This window comes from Ursus americanus, chromosome 29 (genome assembly GCF_024610735.1).
Source record: "Ursus americanus isolate L20-20 chromosome 29, mUrsAme1.1.p, whole genome shotgun sequence".
Taxonomy (NCBI): domain Eukaryota; kingdom Metazoa; phylum Chordata; class Mammalia; order Carnivora; family Ursidae; genus Ursus; species Ursus americanus.
This window is the reverse complement of record NC_142155.1, coordinates 34,002,586-34,021,717: the sequence shown is the minus strand read 5'-3', so window position 1 is coordinate 34,021,717 and position 19,132 is coordinate 34,002,586. Positions and strand designations below refer to the sequence as shown.

At 45.3% G+C, this 19,132-nt stretch overlaps 2 protein-coding genes across 5 annotated transcripts in view; one reads left to right on the top strand and one right to left on the bottom strand.

Moving 5' to 3' along the window:
- Positions 1 to 22: 22 nt before the first annotated feature.
- TOMM6 (translocase of outer mitochondrial membrane 6) lies at positions 23 to 1,522 on the top strand. The gene is made up of 3 exons (XM_045776996.2): positions 23 to 353; positions 867 to 971; positions 1,200 to 1,522. The coding sequence occupies exons 1-2, from the start codon at positions 226 to 228 to the stop codon at positions 961 to 963; spliced, it is 225 nt and encodes a 74-aa protein (XP_045632952.1). The 5' UTR covers positions 23 to 225; the 3' UTR covers positions 964 to 971; positions 1,200 to 1,522.
- A 3,474-nt stretch (positions 1,523 to 4,996) lies between these two features.
- Positions 4,997 to 19,132, bottom strand: part of USP49 (ubiquitin specific peptidase 49) — an 85,735-nt gene continuing 71,599 nt past the window's right edge. For all 4 annotated transcript variants that reach the window (XM_045776991.2, XM_045776989.2, XM_045776990.2 and 1 more), the window contains 5 exons: positions 14,606 to 15,971; positions 13,079 to 13,283; positions 9,845 to 9,953; positions 9,079 to 9,284; positions 4,997 to 8,098 (listed from right to left, as the gene is read on the bottom strand). In XM_045776991.2, the coding sequence (XP_045632947.1) occupies positions 7,908 to 8,098; positions 9,079 to 9,284; positions 9,845 to 9,953; positions 13,079 to 13,283; positions 14,606 to 15,943 (2,049 nt within the window). In that variant the 5' untranslated portion in view covers positions 15,944 to 15,971 and the 3' untranslated portion in view covers positions 4,997 to 7,907. The remainder of the gene's footprint in view (positions 8,099 to 9,078; positions 9,285 to 9,844; positions 9,954 to 13,078; positions 13,284 to 14,605; positions 15,972 to 19,132) is intronic.

The following is a 19,132-nucleotide window of genomic DNA, read 5'->3' as shown; positions in this document are numbered from 1 at the left end:
GAACGCGAGCTGGTGACGGTAGGGCGGGGCCGCGCTCCCCGCCTTGCGGAGCTCGTGGACGCGCAGCCCGGGAGTTCTTCCTCTCCCCCAGGAGCCAGACCCAGCTGGAGCCGCGGCGCTCCCTGCCGGCCCATTGCCGGCGGAAGTGCGAGACCGGAAGTTGCGTGCTCCGCGGACGCCCAGCCGTGCGTCAGGAGAGGCCTTGCGGGTCCCGAGAGTGCCGCTATGGCTTCCAGCGGGGTCGGCGTGAGCGCTGCCGGCGCGCCAAATGAAGCGCCCGAAATCCCGGACAACGTGGGCGATTGGCTCCGGGGCGTCTACCGCTTCGCCACCGACAGGAACGATTTCCGGAGGTAACCGAAGCCCCGGGAACTTGTCGGTTTCTGGTGCTCCGAGCCCCTCTGCGTCCCTCCCCTACTTGGCTTCTTCGCCCAGGCTGGCGCCTGTACATTGCCAGCTTCTTGGCCTCTTAGTGGCTCTGGCTGTGCTGTGGAGAGGTCCTTGACTGGGGGAGTTCCCGTCCGGCAGAAGCGATCTTTTGAGTTACTGGGCAATGTCTAGAGAATCTCACCCTGACCAGGGGTACCCGGGAAAAAAAGAGGCGCCAACACAGATCGGCTTTTCGGGCGAGTACGTAATTGGCCTTTGCATTTGATCCGGCTCGTATTAGACACTGGAACGAACTTTAACCGTGTAGGTCTTGGGCAACGTACAGTTGTAAAGCCCTACGTTCCTGCGATTCTAGAACTGTGTTTTTGCCTCGGATGGTTTTTCCAGAGTGGTGATGGTAAATTTTTTACTATCTTTCGTTAACTAAAGACAAGTGACTCAGTGACCACAGGGTTAATGAAATGTCTTTTTTCCAGGAACCTGATCCTCAATTTGGGACTTTTTGCTGCAGGCGTTTGGCTGGCCAGGAATTTGAGTGACATTGACCTAATGGCACCTCAGCCGGGGGTGTAGCCAAATCGGTAAGCACTTAACCACTGCTCTGCATGTCTAGGAGCTCTAGAGGCTGAGAGAAGCGATAATTTATATCATCTATTCACAAAATACAGGAAGGAGACTTGACAGAAGTCCCTTGGCTATTCCTAGTTAAATGTGTTTACAGATGTTGCAAGAAATTTTGAGTCTTATTGATTTCCTTTCAGTGCATGTATATTTCTAATGGCACGTGTTGTCCTGTCCTCTGATTGCAGACACATGGAACCCCCTGTGCTGTACTTGAACCTTCTAAAAACAGAGCCACCAATCTGTGCCCGTCACAAAACTTGCCCTGATGGAAGTTGAAGTTTCATTTAGATGGGCACCTTCCCTTCCTGATTTCCTTTTCTCTGTTGAGCCCGCTCAGAACTCCATTCTCTGATCAGCAGTCAGGTTTCAGCCAAAGTGGTGTCCTCTTTTCTGTAAAGTTCTGTACATAGTTCCTAAGTTTCTGCAGGGGGTGATCTTTGCTCTTGTCCTGAGGAATAACCTAATGGTATTTTAACAAATATTTGGAATAAAGACTGCACACAAAGAATCATTTTATTCTTTTAATAAGAAACTTCAGCTTACAAAAACAAGGTGTAAAAAGTCAAGATTTACAAAAATCATAAAAACATGATTTATATTTCACACTCAAGAGACAGGAACAAGCCCTAAACATGGATTGTAACAGAGGTGGTTTGCTTGATATTAAAAGAAAAACAAAAAGGAAACTGTAGCCACTGTACATTGATGTCAACATAAGGTGAAACTATTTTTGAGGAATTTCCACTTTTGAGCAGGACTAGGGGAAGCCGCATTTGGTGTTGCATAGCATTTTAGTGCACCATGTGGGTCTTCCAGGCACGGGGGGGGGGGGGCATTGTTGCTGCCATCGAGTTGGATTTGTTGGTCGAAAGAGGGCAGTGATGTGCAGTGGAGGCAAGGTGTACGTAAGCCTGGGCAGTGGGCACTAAGGTGACACTGCATGAGGAAGCTGCTTTCTTCACAAGGAAATAAGAGGTTTTCTGACCCTAAATTCACAATAGTGTCACTGTCCAAGAGTTCGGAATTCTTTGGAAATGGAATATATAAGCAACTGGCATGGAAAAGACTCATGTAGGCTCAGATAGATGTGGAGCTAGTTTCCCCTAGGCAATTTTTTTTCCTAGTTGATTTATTCTAGGCATTTTAAATATATTTTTTAAAGTTCATTTAATCTCTCTGCACCCAACATGGGGCTTGAACTCATGACCTCGAGATCAGGAGTTGCATGCTCTTTTGACTTAGCCAGCCAGGCACCCCATCTACTAGTCATTTTTTAAAATCCTGCTTTTCCATGCCAAGTCTGGAACTGGTATGGAATTAAAGGACATGAATCGGAAAGGGGGGGTTCAGTATGAATGCACCACAGTGGCATAACTGTTAGAGTTGACAGATGTCTAGCAGTCTGTTCACAAAAGGTAAATAGGACAAAACAGTCCCTTTTGACCCTACCGGCACAGATCTTAAGAAATCTGTTTGAACATTAGATTGTGTATATATATTTTACAAAGCACCATTCTCTTGCAGTAAGCAGGTAGGTCCCGTCTGTTAGGGCGGGGTTTGAGCGTGTGTGAAGTCACGCCTGTGGATGGCTTACCATGAAGCCAAGACCCTCCGAGAATCTACACTGGGACTACAGATGATCTGACAGGTGTTAACACCCAACTTACTGGGTGTTACGATGAGGAAGGGTCACATACATGAGAGCAAGGCTTAGGTTTGAAACCATCACCTCCCAAATGGTGACCAGGAAGGAAAATTTTAAGCCATAGCACAGATTCTGGGCCCCTTCAGATCTGCATGAGACCGCTGCTAAGATGAGAAATATCAGCACCTCCTGTTCTTCATAGGCATGACACAGATCCTTGAAGTCTGCGACCTCATCTACTCATAACTGTGAGCAGCTGTATTTTGTAAAGTTTTTAAAAGTTGAAAATAAAAATCCAGGAAAAATTAAGACATGGCAACTTCCAAAGCATAATTCATATTTCACTCAAAATTTTGTTTTAGCTTCAAGTAATCGTGTTTACTGTTAGTTGGTTTATAAAGCCATAATACTGGCAAGGTAAAGTTTCATTTAAACTGGCTTAACTCCTCAAAGTGTTAAGAATTTAGCAAGTAAAGCTATCAAATCTACAATTTCCTCAAATTTCGATGAACAGTCATTAATTCTGTAAATTAAAATGCTGGCTTTCGCCATTCCAACACAACATTCTTCCCAAGCGGAGTCAATCCCGCATCTGTCACATGATTTTCAGCCCTGGCTGGCTAACATAGTACCACGGGAGTCTCTTCTACTACCTGCTTAGATTTTAAATGGAGACATGCCAGCAGAATAAGTATGGAAAGAGTCCACAAAAATGACCATTTGCCTCAGTGCTAGAGTAGCTCTGTTGTATTTAGAGCAGCGTGTGGGCTGAAGGAAGAAACACCGGTTAAACTCGAAGCCCTGGACCAAGAGAATGGTTAAACGGGAAAGATCTAAATTAAACTCACGGTCCTATTTAGAAGGCGCTTTCAGCTTTAGTGCTGATTTCAAAAAGAATCTGAACCACCAGGGAGATGCATACTTACCCAGTAAAAACATTAGGTTGCCATGGGAGATTCTGCTCCAAAAGTACCACCTCCTCACCTAATTAGGCCAGTAATTAGGCTGAAGGAACCAATTCTTAAATGTGCTCAAGTGGTGAGCTTATTTTAAAACGCCCTTTGGTGAAGTCTCATGAGCTCGACGGAAACCTTAAGGTCAGAGTAAGAGGAACAGGCTTTAAACAGCCCTGCAGGTGAGCGGACTGGGTCTCCTCCCCTTCCACAGCACTAAGCACCATCGCAGTCGGTGCCTGCCCAGGAAGGGGCTGGGGGGCTGGGACAGGTTCTTCGAGGCTTCTCGTGCATACTACACAGTGCACTGGCTTGCTCGACAATCTAAAGGTTCACATATAGGGGACTGTGTTCTACACTGCTTCCTGAAATTTTGTGCAAAAGAACTGCAGAACGAATGAAGGTAACACTTGAGGAGGAACCATTTTTGTTCGACTTCTACCATAAGTTGCCCAGCATTAGGGAAAAAAGCCCCTTTTGAATATTTGTGCTCTTTCAACCAGCTGGAAAAGCAACCCTTCCACTCATAAGATATAACCCGACAGGGGTATAGTGTATGTTTGAGAAGAGGTAGCACTCCCAGCCTACCCGAAAAGGACCGAGTTAATGTTTGGAACGTAAAAGGGGTGGTGAGAAAGAACAGGGTACACAGTCTGCCTTAAAAAGCAGCCATTTGATGAATAGTCAACAAATCCAAAGATTCTGGACATTACAGTAAAATTTCAGAACCTGCTGGTTAAGAATAATGATCTTTCACACACATGAGATGAAATGCTTTTTAAAAGTCTGGTATCAAATGTCCTTTACACTGTACAGACCCATTTGCCACCTGAAATGACAAGGCGGCATCCTTTCCCTTAATCTTTTCAATCCCATGCAAACCATAACTGGGTACAAGGCACCAAATGTTATGAATTGTATAAAATTAGTTCACAAAGCTTTATCAATAAGTAAAACAAACTCCATTTCCCCTTCCCTGCCTCCCCACCCACATCCCACCCCCCACACCCAACCAAGTTTTCATTCTGTACTACTGTCGACCTCTCAGGCTTATGCGGGGGGGGGGGGGCGGCCTGCTAGGGCCATGCCCCACTGCCAGCCAATCCACTTCATTAGTTCTTGCACGTGGATGAAGCTACAAGCATAGCCTGAGTAGGGAACTCATACAATCATTGACTCTAGAAGCCTGGCCATTAAAAACAAAAATAAACTCTGCTATTGAGTCCATAGGACACATTAACACTTCTACAGTTTCTAATTTTATTCATGACATTTTAAGAGACATCTGGAAATTCTTTTCAGTGTGGCACTGCCCCCCTCAGCCTGAGAGGGGGCTGGATCAAAACTGGCAAGAGCTCTGCCCACCATTTAGTAAGAGCTTCAGTTCCTGGCTGTTGAGGGCATACCTAATTTTTTTTTTTTTTTAACACTAGCATGGATGCTCATCTCAGAGGCAACCACAAGTATGAGGGTCAAACTAGACTGAGGTAAAAATCCTTTCTGAGGGCCAGGGTGCACTCATCTTGGCTGGCTACGGCAGAAAGTAAACACACCAGCCAACTACGAAGGGTTCCCGGAACGGGACTCTGACTGCTCGCCTGGGAGAAGCAGGCCCGTAAGGTTCAGTTAGGGGGTCGTGGGCTTGATTTGGCAGCATCTAGTCAGCGTCGACCTGGTTCTTACCTTCTTCTCTTCAGAATGTTTCAGTCTAAAGTAAGATGCAACTAAGAAACCCATCTACTTCCAATATGTAAATAAATTAAAGGCAAAGGGACATTTCCCTCACAACAGCCATTGGCTTATGCAGCAGGGAACTCTTTAATAAAAATCTCCATAAATACTAACTTCTCAACAGCGGCTAGTGCTGCTGCCTCTGGGTACCTGAGGTGTCTGTGACTGCAGGGGCACCTTCGAGAGTACGCAGCTCAGTGAGGACTCTGGGAGTGGTTTCTAGTCCAACTCATTTTAAACAATTTTACTAATTTGATAACGGGTGCTCAGCTAAGTTAAGCACTTATTTCACAAAGTCCTTAAATCTGCTTAATAATTCTCATAAATATTTGGTATAAAACTATTTTTAAAAATTAAATTTGAAGATCTTTTAATTTTCCATTAAATGTTCATTTTTCTTAAGTCTTTCCCCCTGGACGGCCTGAGGGATGAAGTAGATGTTCTATTAGTTCTTTTCCATTTGTAAGTTCTCTTTTTCTAGAATAACAAAGATAGCATCCGAAGAAAGATGAGGCACAATTTGTATTTTCCTTTTTACTCTCCTTGGGTTTTTTTTTTCGCTTTTGTTTTTGTTTTTGAGTTAATAGGCTTTTCCACTGCCACAAAAAGTCATCACCAATCCTGCCAAGTTAAAAGTGTGGATCTAGACAGCTTTACGTCAGAGCCTCCGGCAGCATGGGCAGCTGTGACACTTTAAAACAGTGTCCAGGAGAGGGTGAGCCCGGGCCAAGCTTGTACAAAGAAGCCTGCAGTAGACAATATAAACCAAACAGCATAAAAAATGCCATACGCTATCGCTTCCAAATAAAAGCTAAATATTACAGAAACCTCACAGTGTTGGAAAAAGCAAGTTTAATTTAAAATATAGTCACTCCCCCTTCTTTAACAGGGTGAGCCACTTTCTGTCTGAATTTCCTCCATGTCTCAGTGCTGTCTGACAGGTCCTATGGGAGAGTCCATCTCAGAAGTCAACAGCAAATGCTACAGATCTGCTCTGGAAACGGGGCTCATCAACACCCCTAAGCTACGACCCTCATTCTTATCCTCTCTTTTCCCAACCGCCCACCCTTCCCCAAACTCCCTCCACATCTGCTTCCTTCAAGCGACAACTGTACCTCTGCCTGAACTGAACATTAATACGATACGCTCAGTCAGAAGATGAGCATTCGTAGTGACAGGCTGAGGCAGGCTGCAGCAGCCCCCGCAGTGAGAGTTCCGGTCTGCGTTCACTGCTACCGGTGAGTCTAACTAAAGGACTGGGAAGGGAAATCCAGTGCTGCCTGAGGAGGAGGAGGAGGGTTTCCATCTGGGCAATTTCATCCCACTTAGAAACTGACCCAGTATAAAAAGAAACAAGTATTTTACTAGCACTTAAGTAAAGGACAGGACACTTTTTTTTCTCCGAGGGACTAAGTGTAGGTGGGTAAAGAAACAGTAGGGATTATCAAATTTGGGAGGAAACAGGCCAGGACCAGCAGCCATGAACTGTTCAGACATATTGGGGCCGATTCTTAAGCCCTAGAAAGCAGAAGTTCCCAAACCTTGTGCTGAACAAGAATGTTCTAGCCCTCCAGGTGCAAGAAAGAAGCTGCAGACTGAGACAAGCTGCATGCTGCTCCAAGGTGAGAACAGGTGATGGGCATTCAGATAAGGCCTGGACCACCAGCTATCCCTGCCTACCCTCAACTGAACTCTGAGACAGCCTCAGACAAGTGACCTAAAGACCAGTTCACACCAAACCATGTGCTTGCCCTACACCTGAACCAGGGATATGCTACAGAACTGGGTAGCCACAGGTGCCCTTAGGCTCAGCATGCAACAAAGAACATGTCATGGACCAGTTTATTGCTTCCCCATATGAACTGCTCCTTCTTTAGAACGAAGGGATGTTCATGCCAGTCTCAGAAGACATGGGATGATTAAATGACAGCAGCAGCCAGGGAGGGTAGGACACTTGAAAAACCTGTTTTGCATGGGGAAATTTGCCCTATATCTCATTCCACTCTTCCACTGGAAGAGGAAGTCTGCTAGTTTTCAACCCTTGAGGGTTACTTCCTTTGTGGGGACAAATCCTTATTATTCACCTCCTATCTTGGAACCATTCCCATCCAGCAAGCTGCCAGCCCAGGGACCCACCTCACGTGCTCTGTCCAGGGCTGCTCACATCAGAAGGGTTCTTCTGGGGCCACAAGAAGGTCCTGATTAGTGGGGGAATTGTGTAATGGAAAGAAAACATGGCTGCTCTCCTGGCTGCATATGATTAATTTACCCCCTCTCTCTTCCACCCAGATCCTCTCTATTCAGAAGCAACTGATGAAAAGAATCTTCATAGAAGTTACTCCTTTTGATTTGTTTTATCAAAGGAGGGAATTCCCAAATCCATTCAAAAGAAAGTGACTACAGATTTTATGATAGAACATGAGTCACCTAGCACCTTCTGCTGTAGTCCCAGTGAGGCAAACCTAGTACTCTGTTCCTGCCCTAAACCTTATTTCCTTTAAGAGGAAAGATACACGAACATCAATAGTTTAAAAGCCAGCCAGTCCTTGAAACGTGCCTCCCATTCAGGGGAAGGTCCGTGGTCTGCCCTCACCGTTGTTGCTGGACTGCACCTGAGCTTGGAGTTGGGTTTCTGAAATTCTTGCACTGCCCTGAACTGTTCTTTGAGTGTAAAAAAGGATGTAGGCTTGAGTTTTGCACACTTCCTCGACACTGCATACATTCAGCTTTGAGTCATTGCAGTGGACCCAAAAACCTAGGAAACCAAAGGAAAGAAAGAAAGAAAGTGACTACCCCAGTCGTATTTCCAATTGGCAGGCAAAACCAGGAGATGAAGAAAGGGACAGAGGAGTTCTGAACAGAACCAACCCCTGACTGGTGGGGGGGGGGGGGCGCTGGGGGGCGGGGAAGGCTGGTAAATGAAACGAACAGACTTCCCTGCAACCACTGGCTTCAACTCCACCCAAGCCCACCGTGGTACTACTTACAGTATCGACTGACTGTAATTTTTGTCCTCATCTTATTCAGGCTTTTTCATTGCCCACTAGGGCCTTCTACAAAGGTAGCCTGAAGATTGGGGGATAAGAGATGGGAAGAGGAGGAGAGGGGTGAAATGTACATGGAGGAGTGATAAAAGGGAATTCAGAAGGAATAAAAAGTTATTTCACCCCAGCCACCGTATGGGCCGAGGGGTTCATTACAAAAAACACAGCCGCAGCCCACCCACCTCAGTGCACAGTAGCAGAGAGGCTGTGCTCTGGGGGGACAAGGACTGAAAGCTCCTTGGGCGGGGCCCTTGTACCCCCCATACCTCCTACGGTAAGGACATAGCAAGTGCTCAGGAAATGTCTTCAGCTTTACTATGAGCTGGGGCTGGTGAGAGTCATACAGCATCTCCATGAGGTTACGAAAGTCGTAGCGTTTCTACATAACCACGAAGGAAATGGAGATCTGCAGAAGTATTAATAATGAGAAACCTCTAAAATTAATTGAGCATTATGTGCTAGGAACCGTGCTAAGTACTTTTATATCTGTTGGTTCCTGTCAATTCTTAGGACAATCTTAGGTTGTCACTCGGTGATATATCCAAAATTTGAAACCAACTTTCATAATCCTTTCCACTAGATTTTCATGTATGTAATATCCCCCTATAGATGAAATAAAAGGAAAGCGATGGAATGTGGACACGTCAACCCTTTTCCGTGTCTCCCACCCCACAGAGTCAAGCGCACGCACCTCCCTCTGTGTTGTAGCAATAGGCTGTGTAGTGTCCTGAGCCAAACCCTTTCCCGTGATGCATGACCACTGCGGAGAGATCATAGGCAAAGGTCTCTTTGTCAAGAGAGGAGAGCATGTCCCTGCAGCAGTAAGGTTCCATGGTTAATACCTGGTCAAAGACGACATGGACCCCAATCTTCTCTCGATGATTACGGCCAGACCACCTAAAACATGGATATAAAGTTCTTACTAGTAAAAAATGGCATATGTTATCCTAGGTAGATGAAGGTAAAACAGGGAACTGAGAAAACATAACCTTCCAGATGTGGCTTTTGCATCAATAAAACAGTGATCAATGTCCACATATATTTCCTGTGAATGTTCCATGATGTACTCTGAAACCAGAAGTCCCTAAAACAAGCAGTGCAGGCAATAATCTTTTTACAGTTTACTGCCTGCCCTTCTTTTCACAGGTTATGTCATACTTGGTTCTGAAGATGACTCTTTATAAGCCCGAGTGAGGCTAGAGAATCTCCCAGCACAGACAGAGCACAGGCTAGCTGATGAGACAGGGCCCTGCGAGCTGAAGCCCTGTCCTGGGCACCCACCCCTCATCAACATGCCTTACTAGGCAGGAAGCATTTAATCGCCATGGAAAGTGCAAGACCTCTAGGGAACAGGCTTCCCCTCCCAACACCAAAGGAGACATCTGCCCTCACCAAAGCCTTTTAGGCAGCTACCCCCACAGCTCACAGCCACCTGGAAGGCCCCAGAGCAAGCTCACCTGAATCTTTTAAGGTGCAGCCGGAGGACCTGAGGTAGTCTGTAGATCATTAACTGCTTTCTAGCTTCACTCAGAACAAGGGGTTTGGGATTGGATTTTCGTCGTTTGCCTATATGGTTTGGGAAGGTATAAGACATAGATTGTGAGGAGTCTCGTTCTTTCCTGGCTATGGCAGAGACAATGACTTGCCACACAATATGCTTTCTCCTTATTTCTCAGTACTGGGACCTCAGTTTCATCTGGGGCAGCACTGTGACCCTCTGGGGACCCTCTGTGACCCTGGGAAATGTGACAGCATTTCCCAGCCCCACGTGCCCGCCTGGTGTGGCCACGGCAGTTCTGCCAGACTCGGAAGGGATAACTGGGTGGTGGCACTCTTAGGATGACTGCCAAGTGCTCCTCTTGGACCACGAGGTAACCCTGGGGATGGAAGCCTTGAACTAGTCACGCTGAAAGGTGGAAAGAGCTTGGGTCCCCAGTGACCATGTAGTTACTAGGCTAGTCCCTGACTGTCCTTCAGACTTCTTTTATAGAATAGAAAAAATATATATATATCTCATTTTAAAGTCACTATTATTTGAGTTAACTGAAAAACCACCAAACCTAATCCTGATATATCCACTTCCAAATTTTTGCATCCGCTACCTCCAAAACTGGTATGGGTTTCCAGTGGTATATTCCTGATATGATGGATTTATTAATGGAATATCCTGAAAGGTGACTGCAACAACACGCATGCAGAGCAGATGCACATGTCAGGGTTCTATGCCTTTACACATGTGCTTATCACTTAAACTATGACGCACCAGAATGTAACTGAAAAAGTTTTTGTTTTCATCAGCTAGACTAATCCTATTTCCTGCTCACAGCTAGCTGTATGCTGTTCAAAACTCTCAACCTCAGTTTCCTTTCCTGTAAAACGGGGAATAATGCATATATTTCAGGCTTAGGAAAAAAAATTCAGAGGGCACAGGATTACCAAAAGACAGAATATTTAAACAGATTCTTTCTTCAGCATGGATTGTGACATATACAAATATTTAGAAAAGAAACTGCTGGTTTTATAGTTTTATGCTGTATCTAGTTTTTGAAACATGTTTCTTGGATAAAAGCACATGGCTGGACATGGAGGACAAGCTGGACAGACTGGCCAAATTCATCCAGTCCAAAGCAAAACCAGTGCTCAGACTCTCATTTTGTTTCTAAAGCTACTGAACTGTGAGGGGAATGCATTTCTAAATTACATCACATAAACAATGGAAATAAAGTTCTCTTAATTTCCATCAGAAGCCTTCTCTATACCCATTTACTGATGACTGCCCGGTTATTATATTAATTAGACCAGTGAATGGATGGGAATATAAAACTGGTGGTCCATGTGGTGCCTGCTAATTGTCTGTGAGGTAGCATGGTTTCAGTGTCTGAAGAGCTTGACATCTAAGTCCTGTCTATAACACTCATGAAAGGCAGCAAATCGCAGCCAGATGATGCTTCACGGGGCTCCCTGGGACAAGAGGATGTGGAGCTGCTGGTTCTCAAGAAGGACTGCAGCAGAATGAGTGTGCCAGAGAACCTTTCAGTAGGGCTGGTGGTCATGATACGTGGGGGCATGAACAGAAAGAGAATTCAAAGAAGGGCCTGGCCTTGTTTTACATTCTAATTCACCAGCAGATTTTCGAAAATTATTGCAGCACTGCCTGGGAACGCTGGCAGTGACTGCCACTCTCAGTAGGGGGAGTATGTGAGCTAAGATGAAGACAATATAGACTCAGGCTTTGTTTCCCTAAAATGAAATTCACAAAGAAAAAGAAATTACTGATTCAACTGAGATTGATCAGGTCTGGTGACTAAGCTGGCCACATGGAGAGACAGAAGACTGATGGTTTTGAAACTTCACAAGCAACAACAATGCATCTTGTACCTTTTGCCATAGCTTTCCTTCCCTGCTACTGTTTGAACTTGCCTAGAGAAATCCTGATAAATTAGCACATCTGACAACTAGAAAAACAATCCTTTCTTGCAAAAATAAATAAAAGTATTTCCTCCCTAATCCGCCTGTCCGAGAATAATGGAGTTAAAGCTGTTAACATCCTTCTGTTCCTCACAAGTAAAAAGCTTTAGGAATCACTACCTTAAAAAAAACCAAACAGATACTGCTCTAATAAGATAATTTAAGTCACTACCTTTATATATCTCAATAAGGAATAGGGCAAGTGACACTATAGTTAGCCACGTACAGCATTTCAAATTCTGTTTAAACATGGCAGAATAATATATCAAGCATGATTTTTGATTTTTGTCCTGACTCTTCAGGGACAATAGGTTTCCCACAGTTCACTATATTAAAAGACCATATGAAAATATTTTAATAAGGGTCATCATAAGATTGTGGTTCTCAAAACTTGCAGTCCAAATTATTTTATGGCTGCAAATTGATTTCAAGATATCTACATAATCCATTAATTTTAGTTTCCAAATCTTGATATGCCAAAAAACCCAAACATGAGCTTCCAAGTATTTGCCCTGCATCTGCTCTGAATGTGCTGGGTTAGCAAAAGCATCAAGTGTTAGTGCGGTAAGACGGAAGGAGCTCTGCATAAGGTGCCTACAGAACCATGTGGAAAGAGTTCCACTTTAAAATGACAGCCACGACAGAGAACTACTGCCTTATGACCTTCCCCAGATGCGTGGCATGTGAAGGCGTGGGAAGAAACAAATGCAGAGAGTAACCCTGAAGCTGATGCACTTTATGACTCACGACAATCTATAGCATCGGTTCTGAGAGACTTGCAATCTGCAAACTGAGTACAAGGCACATGTTTCCGATACCGTAACCCTCAACAAGCTATGCCACCTGACTTTAGATGAAATCAGAACTGTCAGATCTATATTCATGACTTTAAGCAGGACCCTTGTAGCACTACGAAGCTAAGCACTCACATTCTTAGAGTCCCTATTTCGGGATCCACACTTTCAAATGCCTCCCAAGGTAACAACTAAAATCCATCACAGCAGGAGTCAAAGGAAGCCCAACTCTTAGGTTTTGTTTTGTTTTTTAATGTATGATGTCCACGTGCTTGTTTTCAGGAAAATGGGAATATCTTTAAAAGATCCTTTAGAACCATCAGTATTACCAGTGTTACTTTTGACAGAAGGGCAAAAACAGCACCTTACACTGATATTCCAGATGCACGTCCCCCCTCTCCCTCTCCACTTCTACCCCCCAGCACTCACTGTTACACTGGTCACAAGCGTAGATTCTCCCTTCCAGGGCCTCTGTCTCTGTGAACTTGGCCAGCATCTCAGTGAGCAGGCACTCTGTCTGATTCAAAGGGACAAACCCCTTTTCTATGCAGTGATACCGTTCAGGGAATTCCAGGGACAGGTCCCAAAAGGGCTCAATGGTATTGGATTTGTAATTGCATGATACACATGTGACCTAGGATGAAAAGATTGATTTACAGGTTATATAACCTCCACGCTTCCCACATACATTTTTGCTCGATTTATATAAAACACATAACTTACCAAAACTAAGTATATAGTTTTCAAAGGTTTTTAAATTATAATATTAAAATAATAAATGTAACCTTAAAAGCATTAGAGCACATTACTGTCCGTATACATTTCTATGATGCTAGCTGGAACTGGAAAACCACACAGCACAGAGATTATCACCTACCCCTTTCTCTGTTCTCTCCCAAAGCATGCTCTACCATTCAGTGCTGTGGCAGCACAGACTGGGTTATCATGGGACCATTCTCAGATCAATCTGAGATAGAGAATTGGCAGATTCCTGTCTGCTTCTCTCATCGCTACTCCTTCCTCATCCAAACTTTGCTACTTCTACCCACTCCAACTTGCCTCTCTTTCTTGCCCTTGTTTCTGGCAGTATCCCTACACAGATCCCTGTATTCAAAGAGCCTCAAACTACCTTATGATCAGGCCTCCTCTCCCTCTATAACCTTCCCAGATGCACGGTTCTTCCTGTGGACCCACAGCAGGCAGAGGAAGTGCCCACAGGCACTCCCCCTTTACATGCTAAAAAACAAAAGCCTAAATAAACCTCTTCCCAACCCATTCATTGTTCTTTTAAAACCCTAAATACTGAGACACAAACCTCAGTAACATAATGTAGAGGTTTTACCTGAATTCATTATGTTGCCCATCTTTTTAACTCAAAAATTCTTCCTGCACATTCTCATAAAGTCTTATCTATGAGTCTTTGTTTATGTCCCTACATGGCCTACGATCCAGAAAATGAGAGGTAATGGGGAACAGGAGGGGGGCTTGCTTAGGCCTTTGGTATCCTCCTTGCCATCTCCCTTCCTTGTATGTAAAGAATGTTCTGGAAGGAAGGCTCTTTCAAACTACTGTGAAACCAGGGTTATAGGCAAACTGTTCAATTTCCCCAAACTGATGAGGATGGCACGCCAACAATAGGTTCTTAAGTACAACGAGAATATTATATTACCTATATAGTCATTAAAGGTTAGATAGTCACTGAAAATAACACGATATGGCAAATTCAACTAAAAATCTGCCCAGATAGAGGAGGCAAGTTCACCAACAAGGCCATTACAACGTACAGCACAACGAAAGGTACAATGGCCAACCTCCGTTAGGCGTCATCACAGCAAATGTCGGCTATCCTAGTCTGTCCAGGGACCTGGCAGAGGCACTCACGGAAGCCCACACTCTAACCAGCAAGCCTCCCTGCAACGTGATGGGCAGAGTCGGGGGCAGGGTGGGCCGACCTACCTGACTGAGTAGCTGCCCGTGGAATATGGTGTTCACCACCTTTAAGACCTGTTTGGTGAGCTTCCTCTGGGAGAAAGGGATGAGGATCCGGCGTGCGGTGCCCTCGGACTCGAGCTCTTGCTGCACCTTGTGCAACAGCTCGCAGAGGAATTCCTGCGCATCCTGCTGGTCGTAGCCGCGGAAGGCGGGAATCAGGCTCCACACCGAGTGAAGCATGGCGAAGGGCGACACCAGGGCCCACTTCCCGGACCACATGACTCGGAAGAGGGTGTGAAGTTCGTGACACAGGGAAATGTGCTTCGAGCTCGGCTCCTTGTTCTGGATGAGTTCTAGGCTCCTGCTGATGGAGGCCCCGCCGTTGAAGCAGAGGCCCTCCCTCTCGCACGCCTCGGCCCCATCGCTCCTGGCCGACAGCTCGGTGGCAGAGCTGCCGGCCGGCCTGCCCGAGAGCGGAGCCTTCCCGTTGGGGGCCCTGGGAAACAGCTGTTGGGTCTGGGAAGGGTCGAGGTTCAGAAAACATTCGCGGAACTTCTGGAGGTGGCTGAGCACCTGCAGGATGGAGTTCATGTAGCAGGTGTTGCCCAGGTTGCGCAGGCCCGTGACGCCCGGCGCCATGGCGGGCGCGCGGCGCGGCGGCGGGCGGCCCCCGGCGGGCGCGCGCGGCGAGGCGGGGCGCGGGGCGGCGGCGCGGGGCGCGTGCAGGAGCAGGCGCGCGCTCTTGCGCGGAGGGGCGCTGGCCAGCTCCTCCAGCAGCCGCCGCTTCACCTCGCGCCGCCGCTGCCGCGCCTCCTCCTTCTTGCGCTCCAGCGCCTCCTCCTGCCGCCGCTGCTCCAGCTTCGCCTGGCCGCGGGAGCTCTTCTCGAACCAGAGCCGCAGCGTCTTGGCCAGCAGGCGCTGGCGCCGGTACCACAGAGCCGTGAGCATCTGCGGCTGTCCCTGAGGAGCGCGCTGCGGCGGGACGGCGTCCTCGCCCGAGGCCATGGACCGCAGCGTCCGCCCGCGCCGCAGCGGCGGGTCTTGCTTCTGGCCCCTGACCGCCAGGAGGGAGCTTCTGAGCAGCTTCAGGTCCCCCTCGGGGTTATCGTTGAGCACGTAGTCCTTGCACAGGTAACAGAATACGTACAGATCCCGGACCTCCATGGCTAGCGGGTGCCCCGTCTCCTCAAAGTGTTTCAGGGCGTGATCCTCGATGTAGCGGCCGCAGGCCACGTGGGAGCACTTGAGACAAGCCCACACGGACTCGGTGGTGGCGCACTCCCTGCAGCACCACTTCTGCGGGTTCAGGATGGAGTGGTCCTGGGCGAGCCGCAAGCGCCCGACATGTTTGCATCTATCCATGTCTTATAGAAGGCTCCACACTTTCAACCTGGCACGACAGAGCCCCCAGAGAGAGAGAGAGAAAGAGAGCTTTCAGCCAAAATATTTTCCTAGAAAAAAGGCTTGCAACTGGCATTTTCAATTCAATGCTCATTACTTTTCAATTCAAAATTGGTTCCTTTGGAAGGAAGTTAAAAAAAAAAAAGAAATTAATACTGGGGGGGAGGGCTTAGCACCAAGTTGAATCTTTACATTTTCTAAGCCTGTGATAGTTCTTGAATATCAGCTAATTTTTAGGTGAGGCTGATCTGTCTTCCTGAGGAAATGGCATTACCCTGAGTTCCACCAGGGGAAAGAGACTTGTATTCTGAACCAACAGATGATGTCCTGGAAGTGAAAGCCTCCATATCTTGTACTGTTCAAGATCCTAGTTGTCTGCACAAAAGGGACAGAGGGGAGGAGAGACATGTTTCATGTACCAGTGAGAGATGAAGGCCCTCAAAAAGGCTGTCGGTTTCAATGTATTTCAAAGCAGAGGTAACAGGATAAGGTAAGAAAGACAAAGTCCTCTATAGTACAAAGTACCATTTTTATTTTCTTGAGTCCAAAGAACCTCTCTAAGGAGGTAGTGTGTGAGCCTCAATCTAAATAACTTTTCAGTAGGTTCTATGCCCAATATGCTGTTCAAACAAGCCCTAGATCAGGAGTCACGTGTTCTACAAACTGAACCAGCTAAGCACCCCAATCTTAATAACATTTTATAGGTCTACTACGGTCTGAATGTTTGTGTACCCCCCTTTCACATGCTTCAATACCTCCCACCTCACTAAGGTAATGGTAGTAGGAGGTGGGGCCTTTGGGAGATGATTAGGCCCTGAATGGGGTGACCCTCAAGGGATGAGCCTTCACTAATGGGATTTTTAGTGCCCTTACAAAACAGTTCCATCACCCTCACCCATGTGAGGACATAGCGAAAAGCCAGCATTATGGTCACAAACCAGGAAGTCCTTACCAGACATGAAATCTGGTGCCATGATCTTGGACTTCCCAGCCTCAGAACTGTAAGAAATGTTTGCTGTACATAAGCCACTCAGTCTATGGTATTTTTATTATAGCGACCCTGACGGACTAAGACAATGTGAAAAGAACATGTACGTCTTGTAGAAAGGGTAGGGAAATGTTTACTTTCTTTACTGAAAGTATAGGTAAGTACAGAATTAGATCTGACTCTTAGGACAAGTGGTGGCAAAAAGGGAAAAAAAGCAAGTCTTCCTGATGATATATGTGAAAATGCTTTTTAAAAAAGTAACAACGGGGCGCCTGGGTGGCACAGCGGTTAAGCGTCTGCCTTCGGCTCAGGGCGTGATCCCGGCGTTCTGGGATCGAGCCCCACATCAGGCTCCTCCGCTATGAGCCTGCTTCTTCCTCTCCCACTCCCCCTGCTTGTGTTCCCTCTCTCGCTGGCTGTCTCTCTCTGTCGAATAAATAAATAAAAATCTTTAAAAAAATAAATAAAATTTAAAAAAAATTAAAAAATAAAAAAGTAACAACATATTGAGTTTTTTTTTTCTTTCTGTCTTCCTAACATTGCTTCTTCAATATTGTTCCTCAGAGAAGCCTAATGGGCAATTTCTTCAAGAAGAGGCTAGACAATTATTTTAAAAGAAAACTTTGTATTCTTTGGAACCTTGACAGTTTTTTTTTTCTTTCCCAGGACCAGTATTTGAAATTCCTAAGGTAGTTCCTCTTATAAAGTGAACTTCCTTCACCCTCATTTCTTCTCCACTTTCATTTCTGTGAGCAAATGAAGTTCCATGATTATGGAGTCACCCAGAGAAGTTTTAAATCCAGTACACTCTGAGTAGTCCCTTTAGTTGGTTTCCAGATGCCTTTTTTGGCATGGTCCTATTGCCAAAACCCACAACTATACCATGGGACCAAATTAGAGATCCTTCCCATTTTTTATTGCCCATTTCAGATTGGCAAAGGCCAAGTCCCTAGATAAGAAGCTCTTAAGATCATACAAAGGAAAGCAACCTAGATTATTATTATTATTTTCAATCAGATTGGATCACGCTTTTCCATTGAGTTCTTTCAGGATTTAGTTTCTCCTACATTATTTTTCAAATTATTAATTTTTTTTACTAAGTGCCCTTTAAGTCAGGTCTCTGGATATATTTATCCATTTCCTAACTAGATATGATCTTCACAGAGAGGACCATGTGTTCTATTTCTTTTTTTACTCCTTTGTAATTTTGCGGGTGTTCAAATCTCAGTGATCAAAGGTGTTCTGTCAGAATTACCCTCCCACACAGTCCAGAATGGTACTGAAATAAACATTTCTGTTTACTTTTTATAGAACATACATTAAAAGATGAGATGGTAAATAAATGAATTTTCTTTTTGTTACTTATTACCGATCAGGAGCTCAAGTTGGGTACACATGATGCTTACAACCAATTACTGGGGACACAAATTAAAGTCAGTAATGGAAGAATGAAGGGGGGGGAGTCAAGAGACTAGCAATTCCCAAGTTTCTCACTTACTTAGTATTTTTAAAGATGTAGTTCCTGAGCCACTTACCAGCATCAGAATTCCCTAGGATACATATTATATATATGTACAGATTTCTGGTCATAGCTCCAAACCTGATGGATGAGAGTCTAGGGAGGAGTCTCAAAGCTCCATTTTAAATAACCCCTACAGATGACTCACTTGTACATTAAAACCTTAGAACCACTGCTCTAATCTAGTAAGTTATTTAGGGATGAAGATATCTTCATGGAAACTAAAGAAAGCATTTTCTTCCTCAAAATCTTCCGCTTTGACTAATATTGTCCAATAGAACTTTCTGCAATGATGGAAATATAATTTATCTGTGTTGCCTAATACCATATTAACTAGCCTTGTGTGCCTACTGAGTACCTGAAATGTGGCTAGTGAGACTGAGGGACTGACTTTTTAATTTTATTTAATTCTAATTAATTTAATTTAAATTTAAATAGTGGCTGTATGTGGCTAGTGGCTGCAATACTGGATAGCACAGATCTTCAGCTCATTTGGCTTTTCTTTTTGTTTTCTTTCCTTTGAAAGAGTCAGTACTCGCTGAATCATATCTGAATAGCCTCTTCTTATGACTCAAAACCTGGCAAATCCCCATTTTAGCCAACAGGAGCTTTGATGTGTCTTCAGGAATTTAATCGCTACTGA

Coding starts and splice junctions, on each gene's coding strand:
- TOMM6 (XM_045776996.2), top strand. CDS start 226: ATGGCTTCCAGCGGGGTCGGCGTGAGCGCTGCCGGCGCGCCAAATGAA. Junction 354..866: donor GACAGGAACGATTTCCGGAG/GTAACCGAAGCC, acceptor TCTTTTTTCCAG/GAACCTGATCCTCAATTTGG.